This window comes from Plasmodium gonderi (assembly GCF_002157705.1).
Source record: "Plasmodium gonderi DNA, contig: Chr14, whole genome shotgun sequence".
NCBI classification, from domain to species: domain Eukaryota; phylum Apicomplexa; class Aconoidasida; order Haemosporida; family Plasmodiidae; genus Plasmodium; species Plasmodium gonderi.
This window is the reverse complement of record NW_021628939.1, coordinates 1,640,842-1,666,111: the sequence shown is the minus strand read 5'-3', so window position 1 is coordinate 1,666,111 and position 25,270 is coordinate 1,640,842. Positions and strand designations below refer to the sequence as shown.

At 27.7% G+C, this 25,270-nt stretch overlaps 5 protein-coding genes across 5 annotated transcripts; all 5 read left to right on the top strand.

Annotated features, from left to right (window-relative positions):
- Window positions 1-3,122: 3,122 nt before the first annotated feature.
- On the top strand, window positions 3,123-5,450 carry PGO_143680 (hypothetical protein, conserved; the record flags this gene model as incomplete). The annotated part of the gene is made up of 1 exon (XM_028690358.1): window positions 3,123-5,450. One exon carries the CDS (start codon window positions 3,123-3,125, stop codon window positions 5,448-5,450), a length of 2,328 nt encoding a protein of 775 aa, XP_028546159.1.
- Window positions 5,451-6,905: 1,455 nt separating this feature from the next.
- On the top strand, window positions 6,906-9,277 carry PGO_143670 (hypothetical protein, conserved; the record flags this gene model as incomplete). Its single annotated transcript, XM_028690357.1, has 8 exons — window positions 6,906-7,080; window positions 7,319-7,544; window positions 7,695-7,737; window positions 7,849-7,905; window positions 8,122-8,170; window positions 8,454-8,513; window positions 8,641-8,709; window positions 8,904-9,277. The coding sequence occupies 8 exons, from the start codon at window positions 6,906-6,908 to the stop codon at window positions 9,275-9,277; spliced, it is 1,053 nt and encodes a 350-aa protein (XP_028546158.1).
- Window positions 9,278-10,363: 1,086 nt separating this feature from the next.
- PGO_143660 (hypothetical protein, conserved) lies at window positions 10,364-11,941 on the top strand (the record flags this gene model as incomplete). Its single annotated transcript, XM_028690356.1, has 1 exon — window positions 10,364-11,941. The coding sequence occupies one exon, from the start codon at window positions 10,364-10,366 to the stop codon at window positions 11,939-11,941; it is 1,578 nt and encodes a 525-aa protein (XP_028546157.1).
- A 1,082-nt stretch (window positions 11,942-13,023) lies between these two features.
- PGO_143650 (arginyl-tRNA synthetase) lies at window positions 13,024-16,348 on the top strand (the record flags this gene model as incomplete). Its single annotated transcript, XM_028690355.1, has 7 exons — window positions 13,024-13,144; window positions 13,660-14,817; window positions 15,183-15,302; window positions 15,413-15,502; window positions 15,643-15,745; window positions 15,987-16,113; window positions 16,304-16,348. The coding sequence occupies 7 exons, from the start codon at window positions 13,024-13,026 to the stop codon at window positions 16,346-16,348; spliced, it is 1,764 nt and encodes a 587-aa protein (XP_028546156.1).
- Window positions 16,349-18,422: 2,074 nt separating this feature from the next.
- PGO_143640 (hypothetical protein, conserved) lies at window positions 18,423-22,489 on the top strand (the record flags this gene model as incomplete). Its single annotated transcript, XM_028690354.1, has 5 exons — window positions 18,423-19,068; window positions 19,322-21,577; window positions 21,851-22,002; window positions 22,204-22,282; window positions 22,473-22,489. The coding sequence occupies 5 exons, from the start codon at window positions 18,423-18,425 to the stop codon at window positions 22,487-22,489; spliced, it is 3,150 nt and encodes a 1,049-aa protein (XP_028546155.1).
- Between the last annotated feature and the right edge of the window lie 2,781 nt (window positions 22,490-25,270).

Below are 25,270 nucleotides of genomic sequence, written 5' to 3'. Positions count from 1 at the left end.
CAATGAAAAGGCACAACAAGCTACAAATGAAAAAAAAAAAGAAGGAATAATTATACACAAATATTTACAAGTTAAAATGAGGGGAATTTTTATGTCTTTTTTTTATCACCTGCTTTTTTTTTTTCTTTTTTTTTTTTTTTATAATCATCGAGAAGTATAAATTTTACTAGAAATGAATGTGTGGGTGGAATTATGTGAGTTAACAACAATTCTGTTGAGCATTTTCAAAAAATGGTTATTTCATTATCTGCTATCTAATTGCTGCTATTTATTTGTTCCTATAATTTTTCTACGACTTATTTGCCAAGATTTATTTTTTTTTTAACGAACAAAAATGTAAATCAATGCAAGGTTGCCAGTAGTGAAAACGACCACCTCCTTTCCCACTTTATAGCCCAAACATGAACTAACACATTTTTAACGATATAAAACATACAATATATGAGATGTGGTGGAGGAGCAGGATTCATTTATTTTTAATTTAAAAAATATTAAAAAAGGAACAATGACAAAAAAAAATGGAGGGGGTAAAAAAAAAAAAAAAAAAAAAAAAAAAAGCTTCAACAATGCTCTCAAGTTATTATACATGTAAACATTTTAATGACCCTGTTTTATTTCGAATATTACTTGTGTCTAAGAGCAAGCAAAAGGATAATTTACATATATTGGGTGAACATACTTATCTTTTGGTCATACTAATGAAACGCAGACAGAATAACAGTTTTCCTCACTTTTTATTTACGTATACTTAAGTATACTTGCAAAGAACACACCTTCGCTTTTGTTTTATTTATACCTTTAAAAAAGAGAAGGGAGATTGTGTATTGTTCTGTTACGTTTTAACAAGGAGAAAATATATCAAAAATTAAAGGACTCTATAAAATATGGAAACATTTAAGTGGAGAAAGTTTTGCCAATTTTTGCTAATGTTTGTTAACGTTTGTTAACTTTTGTTAATGTTTGTAAATTTTTGTGAACTACTTTTTTATTTTTTTTGTTCTGTTCATAAGGAAAAAAAAAAAAAAAAAAAAAGAACCTTTAAAGTGGTTAATGCCATTTTTAATCACTCCATAAAATGGAATGTCCAAGAGAAATCACATATTTTGGCCAAAAGTAGTAGAAAAAAGGACATTCCCCGAAAATTGTGCATGGATGTATGTATAAAAATTTATAAATTTATTAAAGAAATTTATTATAAAACATTTTCCTTATGAATTAAAAACAATTCCTGAGTCACAACACTCTTGTGTTTAATTGACAAATAAGTATCCTTACAATGCATGTTGAACACATTTTAATAATTCTTTTGGTTTATCACCCACTGCTTTTAAAATTGCTTTTGATTTTATAACGTTACTCTCCTCTCTTAAGAAATAATGTTCGAAAGTGTAAATGGAAAAACTGTTGTGAGTGATAGAAAAAATACTTTTTTTTTATTTTGGAATATCATAACATATATGCTTGGCTTGGATTCGTTATGTTTTATGTTGTTTTATAAAATGTACCAAAAAAAGGTCTCTCTATTTTCACAATTTCTTTTATTTAGAGTTCTTTTATTATTTTTTTAGTGATGTTTTCCACAAATTCTTTTTTTATGACAATTTTTTTTTTTCTTCGAAACACCCACATAAGGAAGTAGGCACATTTAATGAAAAAGAAATAGCTTGACTTTTCACTTAAATGAATAATTGTGAAAGCATGTACAAATTGATACATGCATCAATCCATTCGCACGTTGTAGATTACAAGAATATATATACATATCAAAATGCATTTGGGTATAAACACCGATTTACACGTATATGCTCCGTTTGTAAGTATTTTACTCCAAATTATATCTATGCTCTATGGCTTATTTTTCCTTATGCCATGTGCTACAAAACTAAAATAAATGTACTAATAAAAAAAAAAAAAATCGATGATGAAATATATGAAATATGATTCATTTTTTGCTTCAACATTTGCATAAGAAAATAAAAAAATAGAGTCACCTTTTATAAGTCATGCAAAAGCATGAACTCATGTAATGCACAGGTTTAAACCTTATGCTTCTTAAATTTTTAAGAATTCTTGATTGTTACATTTGTTATACTGCATAAATGCTTTTAAGATAATTTTTTCCACTTTATGATGCCAGAATTTTTTTTTAAAGCGTATGCCATGTTTAAGGTAATTTCACAAACAAAATGCAAAAGCAGGCAATAAAAGTATGCACGAGTGTAAATCCATAAAAACATGAATCCATAAATATATAAATGCAATAAATATAAAAATATCATAAATATGTAAATACCATAAAATATGTAAGTACTATAAATATAAATGAGTTATTTTTACCCCCTATATATATAGCGATAAGGTTTACATATAATACATTAGCAACAAAGGTTAGTAACGACGGTGGGGTGCTATGGTATATGTACAAGCCAATTAAACCACAAAATATATTGTATGCAAATAACAGGAACTAAAATTAGAAAAAAAATTATTCAAGAAAGAAGAAACATAGATGTGTTAAGATAGATACAGACAGTGTGCTATACATTTTTTGAATGCGGATTATTAGAAGTATTTACGCCCTTTGCTTTTTCTACACTTATTCGAAAACTGGATGAAAAATTAGAAACTGTTTTTTTGACGCCCGTAGCGCTTCATTTTTGAATTTATGAAAAATAATAATAACAGTAATAATAACAATAGCAATAATAACAATAGCAATAATAACAATAGCAATAATAATAATAGTAATAATAACAATAGCAATAGTAACAATAACAGTAATATTAATAGTAATAGTAACAATAGTAAGAATAACAATAATATTAATAGTAACAGTAGTAAATTTTTTTTGTAAACTCGTACTAAAGTTCACAATACATAAGAACAGCAAATCTGTGTAAGTACTCGTAGTATAAGACAATTTCATGTGAATTTTGAAGTAACAAAATATAAGCATTTTTTATGGACAATCCGATTAAAGTTTCCAATTTTTCCAGGATCATTGAAAGTGTACTAAAGGAATATAAATAAAATATAGCAAAAAACTTTGAGTGTATAGGCGAAACGAAGAATAAGAATCTCATGCAATCTATAACCCTTGTATGGAATAGGAAGATATGAAAATGAAAAAAGAATTCAAGGAATACAATGAGAAATATTTTCGAAATATTCAATTTATTTACGATTTTTTGGAAAAAGTTGGAATGAAAAATAGTTTAGAGGTCCTGAAAAATGAAAGCAAAATAAATTACGTAAAGGAATATGACAAATATTTCTTAGAGAATTATACCAACTGCAACTCTGGTGATGAAGTGGATACATGTGATAACAACGCTGCAGAAAGTTTAAGCAATAACCGAAATGGCAACCTGAGTGATGCCCAAAGTGACAATTTAAGTGACGATTTAGAAATAGATCAAGATTTTTTTATTCATACAATTGACAAAATGAATAATTCAGTTTTATGCAAAGCCATAGATAGTTTCGAAAACACAGTAAAAAGTAGTAACAGCATTAACAAACAATTGAATGAAAATGAGAAAAAAGAAGATGTTTCTTATACACCAAAAGGCACCTTTTGCATAAACAGGGATATTTTTGCCGATTATAAAATAAGCCACACATCATTGCCTGGTGATAAAGATGTAATAACTAAAAATGAAAAACAAAGCGATGAATGTAATGAGGATATTATAAAAGATGACGACACAAATCAGGATTCAAAAGTAAACAGTTGTGAAAAAAGAGAAGAAATGTCAAAACCCCACAATGACAACGAAAATTGCAAAATTAAAGATGTATGCACTTTAAAAAAAATATCTGAAAATATGAAGGATATGTCAACAGTGACCAAAAGAAATTTCAAGTTTCCTCAATTAGGGAATGGTAATATACCAATAGGAATAAAAACCAAACTTGATTTAACACGATATGGAAAATCGAACTTTAAAGTCGTAGAAAATGCGCTAAAAAATAAGGAAAATATAGTCAAGGACAAAAGAAATATCAACATTTTCCCGTATAACTTTGAAGGAGAAAATGACACAGATTTATTTAATGAGAAAGGAAAATTATGTACCCTACATAGCGAAAAAAGTATATATCTTAACGGTGAAAGTTGTAAAAGTGGAATCACAAACGGTACTGTCGTCAAAGGTGGAAAGGACGAAGATAGCTGGGATAACTACTTCACATACGAAAGAGAAATATGTAAAGAATTAAAAGTTAAATATATGAGCAGCTCAACGAGAAAAAATGAAGAAAGTAACAGTGATGATAACTACATAGGATCAGCATCGAACATTCTAGTTCTTAAGTACATAGATATATACAACCTGGACACGTGCCAAAATATGAGATTTGAAAATATAATTTTTTTTAAAAATTTTTTCCCTATATTGGTGCTGGTAGGGCATGCAGATGGAAATGTGAAACTTCTTCTAATACTTTATGAAAAAAGTGATAATGAAAAAAACTCTGAAGAATGTATTCATATATGTAAAGAATTAGACCATTTATCTTTAAGTTCACCAATAATGTATATCGATATTAATTATAAAGACAATATATTCATTGTGTCAACCATGAATGGAGATATATATATATGCAAAATAAATATGAATAATCTTTCGATTTTAACAGAAAATGTTGAATTAAATCAGTCTATTGATGATATAAAAAATAATGTAAAAACAGATGAAAAATATATTAGTATAGTAAGAAACTTAACATACCATAATAAATATTCTATCAAGTGTGTATTTAATGAGGATTATTCCCTATTTTGCTCAATAGCAAATGACAAAAATTTAATTATTTATGAAAAGATTATATGTGAAAATGAATTATCTGTAATTTATGAAAAAAAAAAAGTTATAGGATTACCTGAAATACCAACAAGTGTGTTATGGGTTAAAGAAAATAATATCAAAGAAACGATAATTATTAGTATGCTGAACAGTAATAATATACTATGTATAAATAGCAAAACATATAATATAGAAAATAAAATATATTTATTCGATGAATTAGAAAAATATAACATCCTCAATTTAGAATATAATAAAATTAAAAATATATTAGTTATATGTACAGACACTTCCATAATATTTGTTTATTCATTTATTAAAAAGTCCATCATAAGAAAAATTTATGGGTGTGTTTTAAATTCTCTTTCTTTTCCAACCATAGAGGTTGATATCAATGGAAATAATATTTACATTACATCTGATGATAAGGCTAATGGTACTCATATTTTAATTTTTGACATAAAAAGCGGAAACATTATAGATGTTATAAATAACGGTTATAAAATTAGATGCTTTCAATTATTAAAAAGTTATATTTGCCCATTTTCCAGTGAAACGAATTCAAACAATATTGAAGAGAATAAAAAATCTTTGCTTATATTAGGATCCTTTGATAAGAAAATACACTTCTATTCTAACTGAAAATGGATTTACATTTTTTTTTTTTTTTTTTTTTTTCTTTACCCCAACTAATATGATATATTCTATGCATTGGTAAGATACCTCCGTTAGAACCGTTGCCTTCCTTCACAGTGGTACACTATACTTACCATGCACCAGCTTATTCCAGAAAAGTGAACATAGATAGGGAAGGGGAGGGAGGAGTCATTATTGTGTCCCTTTGGAAATTTACACTGTTGAATGAACGAATATAACTCGTTTAATTTTGAAAAGTGTCTTCTTTGATATATATATATAATCCTATGCACTATTGTATATAATACGTTTTATTCTATTTTTTGGGCATGTCCCACAGTTTAGTCGAACCATTTTTCTCCCGTCGAACACATTCCGAAAGTACATATAATTACTTTTTCATTTCAGATCCTTTTTTCTTTTTTTTTTGTTCTTGTGATCCTTTGTATAGTCTAACAATTTTTTTTTAATTTTTTAAAGTACAAATGTTATAGCAATGTTTTGAAAAAAAAATAAAAATAAAAAAAAAAAAATGAAACAATTATTATCATCACAATGAATTTATTCTTTAATTCGAGCTCTAATTATTAATTAAATGAATTATTCCAAATATTTTAATGTATTAACGAAAATGGAAAAAATCGTTAATCTAAAAATTGTTGCTTTTGTTACATTTTGTAGAGGACAAATATGAGCTATACATTTTGTCTATATTTGCGTATTTTTTTTTTTTTTATTTTCTTCATTGATGCTTGTTTTGTCTGACTGTACATACATATATTGCCATGGATTATAAAAAAAAAAAAAAAAAAATTATGAATTAGTAGTATAGCATTATCAATTTAGATGGCATAAAAAGTGTGCAAATAAGTTGGTTATAGGAGTAAATGAAATTCAAAATAATTCCTCATAACTTAAGAGCATGTACATGGTTGCGAAAACTGTTTCAAATGTAACAATGAAGTGTATGATAAACGAGAAACATATAAATGTGTTAATGTAGGAATGTCAAAATATACAAACGTAGAAGTATTTGAGCACACAAATGTATAAGCACACATGTATAGAATTTCAAGTAGAGAATTAACAATTTTGTTCGTCCTTTTTTAGTGTAAATTAAGGTCTTCTCGATACTGTCCTTTTTTTTTATCCCTTTTATACGTTCTATTTTTTATAACCTGTTGGCATATTTGTCATTCTTTAGCCCAATCTATACGGTTTATTTTTATTTTTTTTTTTTAATCTATAGATGTTTCAGGGTTATTAACGCTTTTTTCAAACCGTTTATTAGACATACTTATTCCAACCCTTATAGGCATTTTTCATTTATCATAACGTGCATTCTGTCTATTTGTGTTCCGCCCTTTTGTACTCCTTCAACTCATACTAACTTTATTACACTTAAAAGAGAGTCCCCCAGTGGAACAAACAAAAATACATTTATACATTTACAAGAATAAAATGCTATTTCACTCTTCGAAAGCATGGTGGCTAATTTTGTTATATTATTATTTTAAAATACAAATTAAGTGCCACCTAGATGGCCTGAAACCTCCAGAATGTGACGTGTCCATTGATACGGCAATTTGTATTAATAATGGAAAAAAAATATTGTTACCCGAAGCAAAACCATATGGTGATATTTATTTATTTTTTTTTTTTTTTTTTTTTTTTGCATTTTATCAATCATTTTCATCCCGTTTATTACTCAACTGTTCATGTCTCTCCTCATTTCAAAAAAAACACGTGTGTGTAAAAAAGTTGTGAAGTTATACACTTTGAAAAAGGGTACACATGGGTGTGTATAGCCATACGTAGACATATTTTTGTCCCTACTCCAATATGTAATAACACTATACCACTACATCCCATAGGCATTTCTACTCACATAAACTTCGACGGTTTGTTACCAGTAGATGCTACTGGTAACAGGAACCATGCTGTCGGAAATTTTTTTGCGTCCACTGGATTTGGGGGCATAGGAAATTCTTCTCTGTTTCGAAAAAATTATATTTACATTCCACACTCTGATGAGTATTTTAAAACGGTTGATTTTTCATACACCTTTTTTATCTACTTACTGATGGACGAAATTTCGATGTACGAAATTGAATAGACCAAATTTTTCGTCTCCAAAAAGGGACAATGTAACATGTGCTAATGTGTCATTATTTGAAATGGTATATTACATGAATTCATATTTACCTACATATATGAGCATATTAATATACATACCATTTAATTTTTAAGAAAAAATAACATGGAAGAAACGTTTTGCCCCGTAATCCATAAGGTATTTTCTTACAAGTGTGGTACATTTTTTTTTTTTTTTTTTTTTTTTTACATGGCATTATTTTCTATCAATTTAGAGAACCGTATTATTTGCCATTCATCTTTCATGTAGGGTATCATAAAAGACAAAATCCAGGAGTCTTCCCCAGCTATATTAATAAATGCAAAAGTACAGAAGATGAATTACAATTAAGAAATGAAAAAAAAATTTACGTTTACAATATATTTTTAGAGCATCTATTTGCCTCATTCGAGGATTCACAAGATATGTAAATGTTGTCCTTGTGCGTTCTCACATAAACATTATGTATTAAAAATTTGACGGACCGATTTCACTCCTCTAACGAATAAAAAAATCATTTGTTATTTTTTTTTTTTTTCGTAGAACGGAAGAATAAAAATTGTTTTGAGCACCTCCTCTAGCATTAATTCATGTAATTGCAATATGAAACAGTTAAATAATTTTATCTTAAACTGATTCTACTCATGTTGTTATAGTTGTAAAAATGATTATACATCTCTCTCTATTCCACTTGTATTCTTTTTCCTCTTTTCACAATTTAATATGTATAACCATTTGCTTATTTGAAAAAAGCCCATTCGTATATTTAAATATATTTTTTATGTGCAAACATAAAACGATGATGTTCGAGAGCTTATATACTGAGTTTAGCGTAGTCATATGAGTTTACAACTAAATTTGTTTTCCTTTGACAGCTGGTGAAGAGTTTTTGAGCAATTTCAAATTAAGGCACCATCAATGGTACCATATTGCAGGTATAGCCTCGGGCAAAATATATACAATGAAAAGATACAGCATATTTTTTAAAACTTAAATACTTATGCATATATACATATGTGTATACATTTTTTTATTTTTTTCTTCTTATACATGTTATACCAGTTGTCAGACATATTAATTACGTAAGACTCTTTGTAAACGGAATTTTGGACTCAAGTTTTTTAACCGAAGGTTGCGCATGCACTTTGTGTATACTTTGTGTACATGCATATACATGTATACACTAATGAAATGTTCCTACTTTTACTACTTACCCAAATTAGTACATATAATGAGATATTCTAATATACATATGGATTTTTTCTATCCACCCCATGGAAACAGTACCGTGCAATTCTATAACAATTTTTCTATTTCCATTTCAGGAATAACAAAAACGAATGATTTTCCCATATATATAGGAGGGGCACCTTATTCAGTAGATGTTTGTGATTTCCCCTTTTTACTTGATGAATTAAAAATTTATAATTTAAGCATTGGAGTTGATCATATCCAAAGTGAAGCATCATCAACTCTGAATGGAATAGAACCATCTTTTATATATTTCGGCTGTTTTCATTGTGATATTAATAATGCTATTTTGTCTTGTCCTAATAATTATCATTTATGCAATAAGGTAGAATTATATATTGGTGTTTATAATGTTATGAGGAAGTTTTCACTAAATATAAATAATGTCATATTGCCATTTTCACCAGAAAATCATATGGGCATAGGCTTATGTTGTGCCGATATGTAAAACGTAATTATGATACCACTGAATTGGTGTGAGTTTTAATTTACTGTATAGAAACAATTAAATATCCTTCGTTTTCTACCCAATTCTTTCATATATGGGTTCACACATTCAAGGGAAAGATATTTATGCTTACGCAATGAGAAACACACATATATGTGTGCACGTGTACATATATATATATATATATATATATATATATATATATATATATATATATATATATATATATATATATACATACATTGCTTTTGAGTCCTGTATTTTTCCCGCACAATTTTTGTTCTAATTGAAATTATAACATTTTTCTCTTCATTTACAACTGCGCTTTTCATTTTTTTTTTTTTTTTTTTCTATTATTTTATAATAATTGTTAACTTTTTCTTTGCGAGATGTATATGCGCACATGTATAAATTTTTTTTTTTTTTTTTCTTCCCATTCTCATAATAATTGTGCTAATGCTTTCCTATTTATCATTCCTTTTACACACTTATACGCTTATGCTTTCTCAATTTTCCATTTTGTCGACAATTAAAATTTATTCTCCATAAATATTGTTTATTTATTTGAAGCAAATTTGTTTAGAGCACTATATATATATATTTTGCCTGACGCGATAAAAGAAAAACAGAAAAAAAAAAAAAAAAAAAAAACATTAGTGCGGTAAAAAAGGAAACATTCTATCTTATGACCAACGATATGCAAGGCAAAATTGCTAATGAATATAAGTGCACAAATGTGTATACATGTTACAGAAGTAAATGTATGCTTTATTTACATCGCAAACTATGCGAATGTAGCTATTACACGATATTCTAACGTTGTCTTATGACTAAGAATATGCATATAATAAGTTAGGTAAGCACTTTGGAGATATTACAAATAATATAGTTAGGGGAGTTTGACAGGGGAAAATATATGAAATTGTAAAAATATTTCACCTATAATAAGTTAACAAGGTATGTGCGTAACACATATAATCATGTACTAATAAGATTTATTAGCTTTTCCCAAAATTCCACTCTTGTGTTTATGTATCCAACTTGTTCATTTTTATAATAAAAAAAAAAAAAAAAAAAAAAAATAGTATGAATAAAAACAAAAATATCAGCGCCGCAATTAATAAGAAAATTCAAGAGCGAGCTCAGGAGGGGCGAAAGAATGACAAAAAGGTACACAATGAAGTACACAAGTTGATAAATAAAGAAATAATACTGGATTATAACACTAATGAAAAGGTGAATGTTAAATTTATTTTAAGTAAATATTTAAATATAATAACTTATTTGACAAAGGAAAATATAAATTTAAAAAAAATCTTAGAAAAAATTAAGTTGGAAAATAATAAAAAGGAAAGTATAATTATTAAATATGAACATGAGTTGAGATCAAAAAATGACATTATCCAAAAACTAATCAATACATCTGGAACAGCTACTTCTGAAGTAGATTTAAGTGCATTACATGCTTCAGCTGAGCAAGTACAAGAAAGTAGCTCTATCATCCAACAAGACATAGAAGTATTGAAAGCAGACAATGCGTCTTCTCCAAGCTTGAAAAGAGCAAATCATTATTCCCACGATGGGGACATTTATCAAAAGAGGTTTCCCTCATTCAGTTGCACATTTGCAGATACACAGAATGAAGAGAAATGCGAAGGTTTCACAAAAAATAATTCACCACAGACGAGTGAAATCAACGTCCCTAATAATTGTGCGGGAAAAGGGAGAAGCAATGGGAAAACGAAAACTTTACTCCAGGAAAATGTTGGTAATATTCCTTATGACGAAATGAAAAAAAATAAACATGATGAGAAAAAATCCTTAACAAGCTCAAACAATTGTGGGAATGATTTAATATGGAATAAAAAAAAAAGCAAAAATGAAATTCCAATATTTATTTCAAAGGATATAAATTTATATTCACTCAAAAATTGTAAATCAAAAGATAATGATAAATGTATTGACGAACTGAATTGTCTCATACACAGTGCTCCTACTGCTGATAACATTAATGGTGTTAAAATTGTTCAGTATGAAGGGAAAATTGAAAAAATTGAAAAATATCATAAACAATGTGAAGAAGATTATAAAAATATATATATCCGAAGTGCTCATATTATTGATAAATCAAGCAGCTTAAATATTCAAAGAGAAATGAACATATCTCAAAATGTCATACTTGAAGAAACGAAAATTGTGAATTCTCCACCTTTCGTGTGTGAAAGTTTGCAAAAAATGAAAAGTCTGCCTATCTCAGAAAATATCGTTGATGATGAAGAAAATATGGATAAAAAATATATTAAAATGGACGTGTTATTAATGAGAGAAAACAATGGGGAAACGGACTATAAGAAGGGTAAGGAGGAAAAAATGAAGAAAGAGAATCTCAGTCATTTGCATGCAAGTGGTCCTGACAAGAACAAGCATGCAGGAAATATAATTGACAATGAAATTTTGCAAAGCGATAGTGAGAAAGTGGTAGGTCACGATACTTTCGTCCCTAAAATAAGTGCTGCCATAGTGGACAACTCACACGAAAATCGTAATATAATGAATTCCAATTCCTTCGAAAAGAAAAGTGCGGACAATGATCTGGAGGATGACAATTTTGAAGACTTGGAAAATATTATGTCTACTATATTGAAACTTAGAAAAAAGGGGTAAATAAAAGGTATACAAGGGAGTCAGGTAAATACTTTTTAAGGCTTCTTCACCAGCCATTCCTTCATATATGCGTGTGTATATATATACATGCGTACATACCTATAAATTTGTATACATAGATATATACATACCCAGATGTATACATATTTTTAGTTCCCCGAAAAACCTTTCCACCAATTGTTATAGGACGCCTCGTTTTATGTACCACAAAGGTGATGAACCGATGTTTAATAAATGGTGGCACTCACAAGTTTAAATATGAACATACACATACCATCATACACATTCCTAGTGATGAACATTTTAGTGTCGTTACATGAATAGAACTTCCCCTTTACAAACGGAAGAACAAGGGTAAATGCGACACCCACGAAGTGGCAACATTTTGTTGCAAGAGGTATTGTTGCACAAGTATATAAAAAGGAGATGTGAAACACATTTCATGCTTTGTTAATTTTATTTTCATATTTGTTCATGAAAATTACAATGGAAAAAGTGTCATTATTTCATTCTAAATGTGAAATGAGCACATATTTGCTCATGTATATATATATATATATATACATTTGAACTTTTTTATCCACATGGCGTAGTCACTTTTACTCAATTCCCTCTCTATGGGAATTTTTGTGCAAATGGACGATTATTTTTTGATTTGTGAAAAAAAAAAAAAAAAAAAAAAAAAAAAATAGTTTTAAATATTTTTTCAATCAAATGTTAGTTACATTTTTGGCAAATGATATCTCCATTATTTTTATTTTTTAACGAACTTGTTTGTAAATTACATTTCCTTTTTAATTTCGTGTTTTAATTTGTTTTTTTTTATTTATTTTTTTCATATGTTTATTTATCTTTTTTTCTCGTGTTATCCTGGCTACGACACCTCGAGCACACAAATTTAAAATTAATGCTTACAGAGATAGATTCATCTTAACAGAAAATTTATAACCAAAATATATTATTTTGTAATATATGTTGATCTTAAAACTATTTTTTTACACGTTTTGACGGAGAACGCGTTGGTTTTTTTTCTTTTTTTCTTTTTAACAGCTAATTGAAAACAAAACTTTGGTATTAGTAAAATGGATTGCCTAATAAAGAAGGTTAAGAAAGTGTTCCAGCATTCGATTCAGAAATGTTTCCCATCGATTAACGAAGAAGCAGTTGTTACTTACTCCAATGCAAAATTCGGCCATTTTCAATGTAATCACATAAATACGTATTATATATATATATATATATAAGCGTTTACATGAACGCTTGCGCGTCTGTACTTGTAACTCATTCACGTTTGCATTTATGAATTGATGAGGGGACACTAAATTCATCGCATCCAGCTCTTCATACATACCGTCTTTATTAGTTTACACATTGGGGAATACATTTTCCTTGATCTGTTAACACATACATTTTTGTATATCACCCAATTGCACTTTTTTTCATTCATCCAGCAAGTGTAAATAGTATGTATATGTAATTGCGCATGTATTAATAGGTGTTTATGAAGCTTGTGATTATTGTTGCTGAACAGGTTTGAAGCGTTGAATGGCTAGAGTTATATCTTTTCTTTTTTGCATTCTCATGAAATGAAATAAAAAAAAAAAAAAAAAAAATTAGAAAGCTGATATATTAAAATATCATTTCATAGACACTTGAATAATTTCTGTTACATGCACACTTCTTCACGATTGATAACCATGCATTGTCCAATTTCTCAGGTAACAATGGCTTAAACATTTACAAGAAGTATGGAAAAGAACTGAATATAGAAAATGCACAAAAGTTATCGCAGATGATAATTGAAAACATAAGTGAGAATTTCTTCGATGAAATTAATTCATCTCCGCAAGGTTTTATAACAGTAAAATTGTCAAAAGAGTATATAGAAAAATCTTTGCTGAAGTTGTATAAAAATAACAAAATTGATATAAGCATAAATATAAATGAAGTGAAAGATGATAATGTAAAATATGAAAATGTGTTGGTAGATTTTTCATCTCCTAATATAGCAAAAGAAATGCATGTTGGACATTTAAGATCAACAATATTGGGGGATAGCATATGTAGAATTTTTGAATTTTTAAATGTTCATACTCTAAGAGTTAATCATCTTGGGGATTGGGGAACGCAGTTTGGTATGATCATAAATTATATAATTTCCAATCATCCAAATTTTAAAGAGAATATGCCAGAATTAAACAATTTGACTACCTTATATCAAGCGTCTAAAAATCTGTATGACTCAGATAAAGAATTTCAAAAGAATTCGAAACATTATGCAATAAAATTACAAAATTCTGATGAAGATTGCTTATTTATATGGAAAAAGATATGTGAAAGTAGTATCAAAGAATTCGGGAGATTATATGATATATTAGAAGTTAAAATAGAACATTTTGGAGAATCAAATTATATCAGTATGATACCAGCAGCTATAGAAATGTTAAAAGAAAAGAACATGTTAACAAATATTGGAGATGCTATATGTTACAAATCAGAAAATTTTAATGTTCCTTTATTTTTACAAAAATCGAATGGTGGATATGGTTACGATTCAACAGATGTGGCATCAATACATTATAGATTAAAAAAATTAAATGCTGACTGTCTCATTTATGTTACGGATAATGGACAATTAACGCATTTTGAAACCCTATTCGAGGTAGCTAGAAGGGCAAATTGGGCTACTGAGAAAACGAAATTTGTTCACGTTGGATTTGGTCTTGTCCTAAATACAGATAATAAAAAATTCAAAACCAGGAGCGGCACAAATGTAAAGTTGATTAATCTTATCAACGAGGGTACCGAGCGAGCAAAGAAGGACTTGTTAGAGAGGATTCAGTCAAAGAGCGAGGAGGAAAAGAATTACTTCAAAGGTGAGAAAAAAATAAGATAAATAGAACAAAAATAGGACTAAAATAGGACTAAAATAGGACTAAAATAGAACAAAAATAGAACAAAAATAGAGTAAAAATTGAATAATAGCTCAAATAAAACTATCAGCATAATGAAATGTATGAAATTTTAAGATAACGACGCAGGCCTAAGGCACCTTACACACTGCAGCCATTTGCATTTTGTTACATTTTCGTTCTCTAATATGGCACATTATAAAATGACAACAGTTTTTCTCTAAAATGAGCTATTTATGTGTAACTTGTAACTACAATAAATTGTTTTTCATTGTTAAACTGTGTTATATTATTTAATTCCTTTATTAACCCACACGTCATTTTTGTAGGAATAGATATAGACCAGCTAAGTGAAGCTCTATGTACTAGCGCCATCAAGTACTTCGACCTCAAGCAGCATAGAAATACGGATTATAAGTTTTCATATGATAGTATGCTAAGCATGAAAGGTATATAAGAAAAGGTGAAATTCAAATAATACACATGGTAATTCCTTGCATTCGAGCAGATTTTGCCTTTACATTTTTGTTACATTATAATAACACTTTTACTACTGCAGGAAACACGGGGTTGTATATTATATATGCTTATTCAAGAATATGTTCCATTTTTAGAAAGTGCAATGTAAATATGGACGAATTGCCAAAAGGTATATTTTCACAAAATGGACACAGAGCTCGTAATACATGAATATACTTATATTGCGCAACTTTTGTGTTATTTATTTATTTTATTTTTTTTTTTTTTACTATATTCTTTTTATTCCTTTCTCCTTTACTTCATTCGCAGACGAGTTAAATTTAAGTAGCCCTTATGAATTAAATCTAGGACTTCATATTTTAAAATTTCCTGACATTTTTTATTTTATTTTAAAGAATATGCTAATTCATAAGTAAAATAATGAAAAGAAAAAGGGGCCATAAAATGCTTCTATACACAATTTGAAGAAAATATATAAAAAAAAAAAAAAATGCTTGCATATGTTTAGCATATATAAAACACCTAATTGAATAACGTTTTTATGAGGGATAATGTAGTATATTTTTTTTTTTTTTTATCCTTCACATGTTAAGGTAATAATGCTACGTTAATTTATATATATATGTGGTTCTCCTTTTCTATTATTCACACAGGCTGGCCGAGTTTACCTACGATTTAACTACAATATTTACAGCATTCTATGAAAATTGTAAAGTCATAAATAGTGAAAACGAGAAAACAAGGCTAATTTTATGTGCTATAACAAAATCCTTATTACAAGTAATTGAAAAAAGGAAGCACATAAGCATATATACATATATATACTAATTTGAAATGTGCTGTGTAAAAGCAAACCTCACAGCTGAATCATCCTGTGCAAGTCTCATATATACTTACACATTATAAATGTATAAATCGTACGAAAAAAAATTCCTTCATTTATTTTTTAACTTTTGTTTACGATGTGCAGATTTGTCTGGGATTGCTAGGAATGAAGGCAATAGAAAAATTATAAAGGGAAAAAGTAAAGAACAAAATTTAAAAGTACAAACTGGGATAAAATAAATGGATAATTTGAATAAAAATAGTTCACGAAGCTTGAATTTGTATAATTAATGGATATTATAGTAACCCTTTTTTTAGTTGTTAACGAAATTGTGTACCATTTTTTTAACTTTTTAACAGAATATTACCACTTTTTATTGTTAATTTATAACATATGTATTATTTTCTACAGTATGTAAAATTAAAATTATTATTTTTACGAAATAGTAATATTCTTAATGGTATTAGACATATATACCTCCTTTCTTATTTCTTCAACTTTTTCGAACAGTAGAAATGAGAAAACAAAATTCTGTACATGCATAAAATGAAAAATTAAAATTTTTTAAAATAGAGAAAAAATAAGTATATAAAAAAAAAAAAAATAAATAAATAATTGTAACGTATACTTCATGAAATGGACGGTTTCGATATTAAGTCAATTTTTTACATATAAATGTTGTTTTTTCATTATTATTTTATTTTATCTTGCTTATTATTTTTTTTTTTTTTTTTTACTTTTTATTTTTTTACCTAATTTCGAAGAAAAAGTCTCTAACATTTGTTCACAGAAACGATTAACCCCTAAATAAAAGAATGATTTCATTTTTTCACAAGAATTAAAGGGGCGCGTGAAAACGCCCGACTTTTTTACTTCTTGTGATAATAGAATGTATATATATATATATAATATATGAATTATTTTTTGTATGCAACAAGTGCAGTATACAACTGGTGCGATAATAGTACCATAAGGTTATACGCGTATGTATTTATTTTATATGGTATATATTATATATACATAAATTTACGAAAGGCATGTTCTTCCATGTATATATATATATATATATAATATGACAAAATACGCATATATGAATGCAAAACAGAAGGAAACAATTACACAATTTTTCCTCTACCATTTATGAGAGAGAAGTGTATGGCTTCGTAAATTTTTAAGCGTGCAGAATGATGAAAAATGAATTGTAATTTTTTTCTTAATTTTTTAATTTTCAAAAGATATTATTGCATACTATACATATTCTTTTTTATTGAATATTTGTTATAATGTTTTATTTTGACACCAAAATTGCTTTCATTCTGTGTTCATGATATGTCAACATATTTTTCCATTTTAACGTGATGAAGGATATTATTATATAGGAATAAGTCGTATATTTCGCGAAGCAGTTTTTTTCAAGTGCATATTGAAATTTATTTGCATACATAGATTCCCCTTTTTTGTATTTGACTAAATGTATGGTAAGCATAACTATCTACCAAAAGTGGGGGCATGCATATTCGTATGTTTGGTAGTTTGCTTGTTAATATAAGAATATATGTGTATATGCGCATATGTACATTTATAATATATGGCGTAAGAAAGGACCTTTTTGGAACTTAACCCGTCGTTTCTGCGTTTATCTCTCCACAGTATATCTTTTCTTTGCATTTTTTCTAAATTTATGTATTCATATGATAAAATTATCATATTCTGTGAAGTTTATCTATAAATGTATTTGCAAACAACGTTTTTTTTTTGTATTTATTCAATAATTTTTCAAATAAAGTTTTATCTTTTTTTTTTTTTCTTTGAACCGGAAAAGAGGAATTGTATATTTTTTGTTTTTGTGTAAACTGTTTTTGTAGAGTTCGTGGACATCTATATATACATATATATATATATATATATATATATATATATATATATATATATATATATATATATAGATGTACTTTTTAAACTTGTTTTTTTTAACATTTAGCCGTTATATTGGACAAATGAAGACACACACACATGAACATAATATGTTTAGGCTCACATACGTGTACACCTTTTGCATGTATATTTTTTATATATAAAAGGGATTTTTTGCTTATTTTCATTTCTCCTGTATATTCCGTGCCCCCACCCATTACGTTCACTCTTCTCTTCTCTTCTCATCTTTTTTTTTTTTTTTTTTTTTCATCTTGTTTTTGTAACACATTGTTTTTGATTTTTTGCACTCCCCGCCTCTTACCTTATTTGTTAGAAAAAGGAGAAAAAGATGGAGTATGGAAATGGGGGAGACAAGATATTCGACTTGAATTCAATAAGTCGAGAGAAATTGGAACTGGTGGAAGTTTTTTATGATAAAATGAAGGATACAACCAATGCAAATGCTTTATATTTATACGCTTTGCAAATATTTAAAATCTGTAACATACATAATGAATTGCCTCGATTAGTAGTGTTTGGTCAACAGTCTATGGGGAAAACTACGCTTTTAGATTTTATTATGGGAGGACCCATGGGGTATACTAGTTCAGATACAGGAACAAAACAACCAATTGTTATTATATTAAAACCAAGTGATACAAACAAAATAGAGTGTTTTTTAAATAAGAAAAAAGTAAGCATTGATGATTTACATGAAAAAATGAAGGCCATTATGGTAAATTTAAATGAATCCATTATTCCGAAAGAATTAGAAGTGGAAATCTCCATACCAGGTGGTATTTACGCTACCTTTGTAGACTTGCCAGGAATAAAAGATGATTCAAAGGCTGGTTCAGAATTAACAAGAAAAATTGTTCGTAATTATGTGCAAAATTTTCCGAATGATATTTACATTCTAGTGAAGAAGGCATCAGACGATCCTGCCAATTGGCCTTATCATCTAAGAGAGTTTTTTATGAAACCAAAACCCATGGGTAAGTAATTTCACATGTGTTTTCTACACTATAGTGCGTTCTTCAGTGAGTACTGTTGCCTTTATTTTATTTTATTTTTTCCCATTGTTTCTTTTTGCTTTATTTTTCCGGAACAATGTTTTATTACATATCTATCTAATTTCATCGGCATGGAAAATCCTTCATACGCAAAAAAAAAAAAAAAAAAAATTTGTTTATCAACCACCATTTGCGTTGGCATTCACATGCAAATCTATTTATATCAACTTCTCAGGTTTGGGGCTCCAAAATAAACAGTGTATTGTTGTTGGAACGAGGGCGTTAGAATTTTTGAACAACGAATTGAGTACAATTAAAACATTGACAGAATTATACGATAGGGTTAAAAAGAGGGGTATTATGGATCATAACGATAACATTTTATCGCTATATTTATTAGAACTATTCTCCATACCAATTGAACAGAAGGAAAAAAATGATTTCCTAACCAATCGAATTTCTATGTATTCCAAGATATTAAATGGAAGAAAAAATGTGTTAGATTTACTATTAAATAAATTTGAAAATGATTGCAATGATTCCATTAAGAAAGAATTACTAGATTGTTTTGATGTAGAAAAATTTAAACAAGAAGTGAATAGCAAATTTATGAATATCCTAATACAACAATTACGTAAAGTGGAGGTAAAATTAGAAAAAAAAAAATCCAAGATGGATTTTTATAATAAAAAATTAGAAGAGTTATATAATAAGGGTAATATATTAAGTATAAGAGAACAAGTCAAATTATATATACGTGAATTAGTTAATATCATATCGAACTTATTAACAGGAAATTACCCTATTTTGAATTTGCCAAACAATGGGGAAGATTTTTTAAAAAAATATGGTGGAACTTTAATGGAAAATTTAAAAGATGGAAATGAATTAGCCATTGAATTATTTGAAAAGCAGGGATTATATGACGAAAAATTTCTTAATTATTTAAATGAATATTTATATAAATATGCAAATGAAAATGATTTAAATAAATCAATGTCATCTGAATTTAATTATAACATAAATAATGGATTAAAAAATTTAAACAACAGTTTGGATGATGATGATAGCAGTAATAACATAAATAAAAGAACGGATACATACGATACTTTAAATGATATGGAAAAAAAGAATTTTGATAATAATACACCTGCATTGGTTGGAGGACAACCAGTACGATTTATTTTAGCCAAAGAGGAGAGTAGCATGTTTGGGATTGTTCAAAATACACCAACAGATGCAAAAAGTAAAAATATATTAGTCAGCTTTTATTTTCGAAACAGTAATACAGAAGAACAAGTACAAATTAAATCTGTTGAGAAGGATAGATTAACAGTAATTAAAGCAGTGGAAACGTTAAATGGTGATCCTTCTTTTCTAAACGGATTACAAGTTTGGTACAAAATGGTAAGAGATGATGGATGGGTTGGATTCGATAAGGCAGAAATTATTAAGGTGTTTAATAATAATAGCAAAATTAAAGATGTACTTATAAGAAATTTGTCAAAAAATGATGAAGTCATATCCATAAAAATTAATGATTTATACATGGATTATGTAATTGATGAAAATAAAGAAAATGAAGAAAATGAAGAAATGAAAGAAAATGAGGAGGATGAAGATATACTTAAAAGAATTGCAGGACCACATACCGATTTAAAAATACTAAATCAGCTAGCCATTACATATATTTGCAAATGGCTCAAATATAATATTGCAAAAATAGAACCTGAAAAAGATTTCTCAGATGAAGTATTACTACAAATGATGAGAAGTATTCACAATATCGTTGATCAAAGTGATTGGAAACCATTAGTAGTTGATCTTCTTCAAGCAAATATAAGTGGAAACATTTTACATTTAACAAAATTAGCTAGTTGCTCAGCAGCTGTAGCATTAAATAGAGTATTCAAAGCTGGTTTAGGAGAAATTAATAGAAAAATTAAAAATAACTACATGGATGAAAATATATATCTCTTAAGCACAAATCCGAAATTTCTTGACGAATTAAATCAAGCATTACATAATTTCTGTAAAGAAAGAGCAATTAGTTGCGCGAGCGAAATGAAAGACATTGTTTTTGAACAAACATATGCAGTGCATTTTGAAATCATAGAAGAAATATTTGATGGATGTAAACTTTTTGAAGATAATTTCCTCACACCCAGCGGCGTGAAACCAACAATGTCCATAATTACAAAAAATGTCAAACAAAATCTAGCATACAGAAATCATCAGTTATCATTAACAGATATTAAAATTAATAAAAAATCAAAATCAAAGGAACTAATACAAGAAGAGGTGAAGTTGCAGTTCTGGGCCATAAAAATGCTCATATCCGTACCTTTTGCAACGAAAATTTATGCCCATTTTTTAAATAACATTTTACCAAAAAATAAACATTTAGCGAATGTTCTGGATTATTCTATTGACTGCGAGAGCATTTTGGAAAAATATATTCAAAGCAAGCTCCTCAATAGGGAAATAAATGGTAAAAATTTGAAACAGTGATATACTGTGAATCGGCCGCAGTAGCAAAAATGTGCATGCCACACCCAGGCCCCCCAAAAAAAAAAAAAAAATACCAGTTTTTATTACCATCTATGCAGCCACACACATACACATATATATATGTATATATTATCTGCATTATTTATTTTACAACTTTTGTTCTATCTTCTTCACAAGTGATTAGATGTTACTTCTGATCCACATCCTACCAACATCGTTCCAACATTTTTTTTTTTTTTTTTTGTTAATTTAGGTGTCCTAGTCCCAATAGACGACAAGGAGTTAATGTCACACTACAACATCATCGATAACAGAGATAACATTTTGAGAAAACTTGAAAACCAAAAGAGACTGAACCAATACTTTACTATTGTTTCAAATTCGATCAAATTACTAAAAAATAATGTAATCCGAAAGAGGAAAAATCATTTTACAAATGTGTTTTTATTTTTATACTTGTTTTTCGACTTTTATGACATTCCTTTGATATGCTTTTCCTGATACATTTTTTTGTGCATTCATTTTTTGTAAATAAAATATGCAAAAAAATATTGTAATTTGCTTACCCCCGAATAATTCATCTATCTTTTTTCCCCCATTTTTCAGTTATCCAAGGAAAGCACACTTGACTTTGTAACCAAATTAGATTTTGGCCAAGAAAATAAAAAAAATTGGCATCGATTAGGTACATGAAAGAAATATTCATAATTTAAATTTTATCCTATTTCCCCATGTCCCCACATGATAATTTAATATAAGACAATTTTACAAAACGCCTTTTCGTTTTTCTATACATAACATTGGCGTACCTAACATTGCTGCTTTTAATTTTGCCACATTTAACTTTTCCACTTTTAACTTTGCTTTTTTTTCAGATTCCTATGAAGATTGACATTCCCCTGAATATTTAACAACCCGATTTAGCTCATATATATATATATTTTTTTTTTGTTGTCTGCTTTTTTACTCAAGCGTCCGTGCAAGATATATTATTATTATACATTTTCACTTTTTTTTTGTTTTCATTAACTTTTTTTAATTCCGCGTGGATGCATATATATAATAGACCTTTGTTTTCGTGTACATTTTACACACAGCATAAGTTTATCCGTACTTTATATCTGTACGTGTGAAGTTATGCATAGAATACCTACGTACACATGCACACCAAATGTATATATATGACGCAACAGGATTATAATTAAAAAAAAAAAATGATAAAATTAAAATGTTTTTAAATTCGGAATGTCACAGAAATAATTGCTCACGTTTTTTTATATGTCGCTATTTCATAAAATTAATGTTTATATTTTATGTTAATTTTTTTACATTTACGTTGGAAATTTTCTCGTAAACCCGTTATGCATATTACACACCTTATAAATGCTGTAATACTGCTTATATTAATATACATATTTATATGCGTTGTTACTTATACGTACTTGTTTTCATGCCACTTCATAATTAAGAACCATTATATGTCTGCACCACGACAGGGTGTAGTACATATGCAAATGTGGAATTAACACATTTCGAATTTGTTAATCTCCCACCTCCTACTATAAGACTTAAATTTTTTCTATCAAAATTAAAAGGCACAGCACACAGCCAAATTATTTTTACATTTTTAGGATGTTGCAGTTTTTACGCAGACTGATGAAGGATAAGTGCAAAAGCTCTTTTATATTACCAATTTTTATAAAAATGGTGTTTTAAATTTTTATTTTATTCTATTATTTATTCATTCATTTATGTTTATTTATTTATTCGTTTATATGTTTATTTACTTATTCGTTTATATGTTTATTTATTTATTCGTATATATGTTTATTTATTTATTCATTTGTATGTTTATTTATTTATTCATTTCTTATCTATTTTTATTTTTATTTTATTATTTTTTTTTCGTTCCTCACCCCCTATATATTTATAACTGAGAGAAAAAAAATAATATACAAAATATGTTCACACAAATATTGGAAAAAAAAAAAATATAAAAAACTTGTTTTTCCTTCAGTTCAAAAACGTTATTTGCCATAATGATATCGTTCATAGCTTTTCTTTTCTTTTTTCATCCTTTTCTCTATTTAGTCTTTTTTCATATGTTGCTTTGAAAGAAAAATGCATTAGCAGTGATATTTATACATTTTTTACATACGAAATAAATATTCATCCAATGAACTCACTTTTTCTTGGAAATGTTTGATTTACAGATTAAACCTTTTTTACCATGTTATGTAAAAAAACTTATAAATTGTAAATCATCACATACACGCATACATGGCTTGTAATGAATGAATCAAAAAAAAAAAAAAAAAAAACGAATGCAAACAAGAATGCAAAAACAATGTATCTGTCAAGAAATTGGTAAGGTTTTTTTAATTTTACCAATTAAGCGCTTGTATATTTTTCATAAATTTGCATTTTTATATCGAATATGTGCAATTCTATTTTATTTATAACAATACACTAGGACATATATCATAATATACATTTAATAAGAGTATGCAGAAAAAGAAAGTTTTAAATTTTATCTCATTTTTTTATGAGTAACCTTTTTTTTTTTTTTTTTTTTTTTTTTGATTATTTTTTTATTTAAAATGTCCGCCACATGTAGTACATGGTATGGAATATTTTATGGCACATGTTCGTATACCATTTTCATTTACCCAGCAATGCCTTATCTATGCAATCAATTTCAACCGAGTTCTTCAGTTATGAATTACAAACATGTTCCTTTGCCCGTTTTCATAGATCCTTAAACATTTGGATGATACATTTATATATATAATATAAACTTTCGAGAATTTTTTATGTACTCATGAACATGTTCATTTAACAGTTTCTGGATTTTTTCATTTATCCTTCTATCTGAGTATATTTGTTTATCCCTTTTATTATGATTTTAACCCCGCATCATTTCACCACTCATCATCCATTTGCGCTCTTACCCAAGAAAGAATATACACTTTGATTCATCTTATATTCTTTGTTGCTGATAAATGGGGGTAGGATATAAAGTAACCTAAACTATATATATACATCGTGCTGCGTGTATTCATACTTAATAAATATACATATACATATACATATTCACACAAATACAAATCAAATATATGCATAGATTCCATGACTTTGCAAAAATATTTTTTTTTTTTTTTTTTTTTTTTTTTTATAGTAAATTTTAAAAATGTTCTACTTTTTCTATTTACTTTGCCTTTAAAGTTAAATCCCATGTAGAATTTTATTCCGAATCACGTCAAGTCTAGTAATAACATGATAAAAGAGATCGCATACAGACAGTTATACTTATGCATATATGCATGCGTATACATGTAAATAACTTTAACTAGATAGAACATCCTTTTCAGCTTGGTAAATAGAAAATCTAAAACAGAATATATATTATTTTCATTTCTCATATATATTAATTTTAATTCTTATTGCACATCGAAGTTCACGTTCACCCATCCACCCCCTTAGGGCCCTAACCCAGAAAAGGTGCATTTCCATGATCATTGATGCCATCACAACTTTGTGTATATGTGCCCAGTTTTTGTACTAATTTGTAATTCAAGAAATTGTATACACGCAATTATTTTCATACATAAGCGCACGTTGTGTGCATTGGTACGTCACTGAAGTGGTGTAACACACCAAAGGATTATTTATG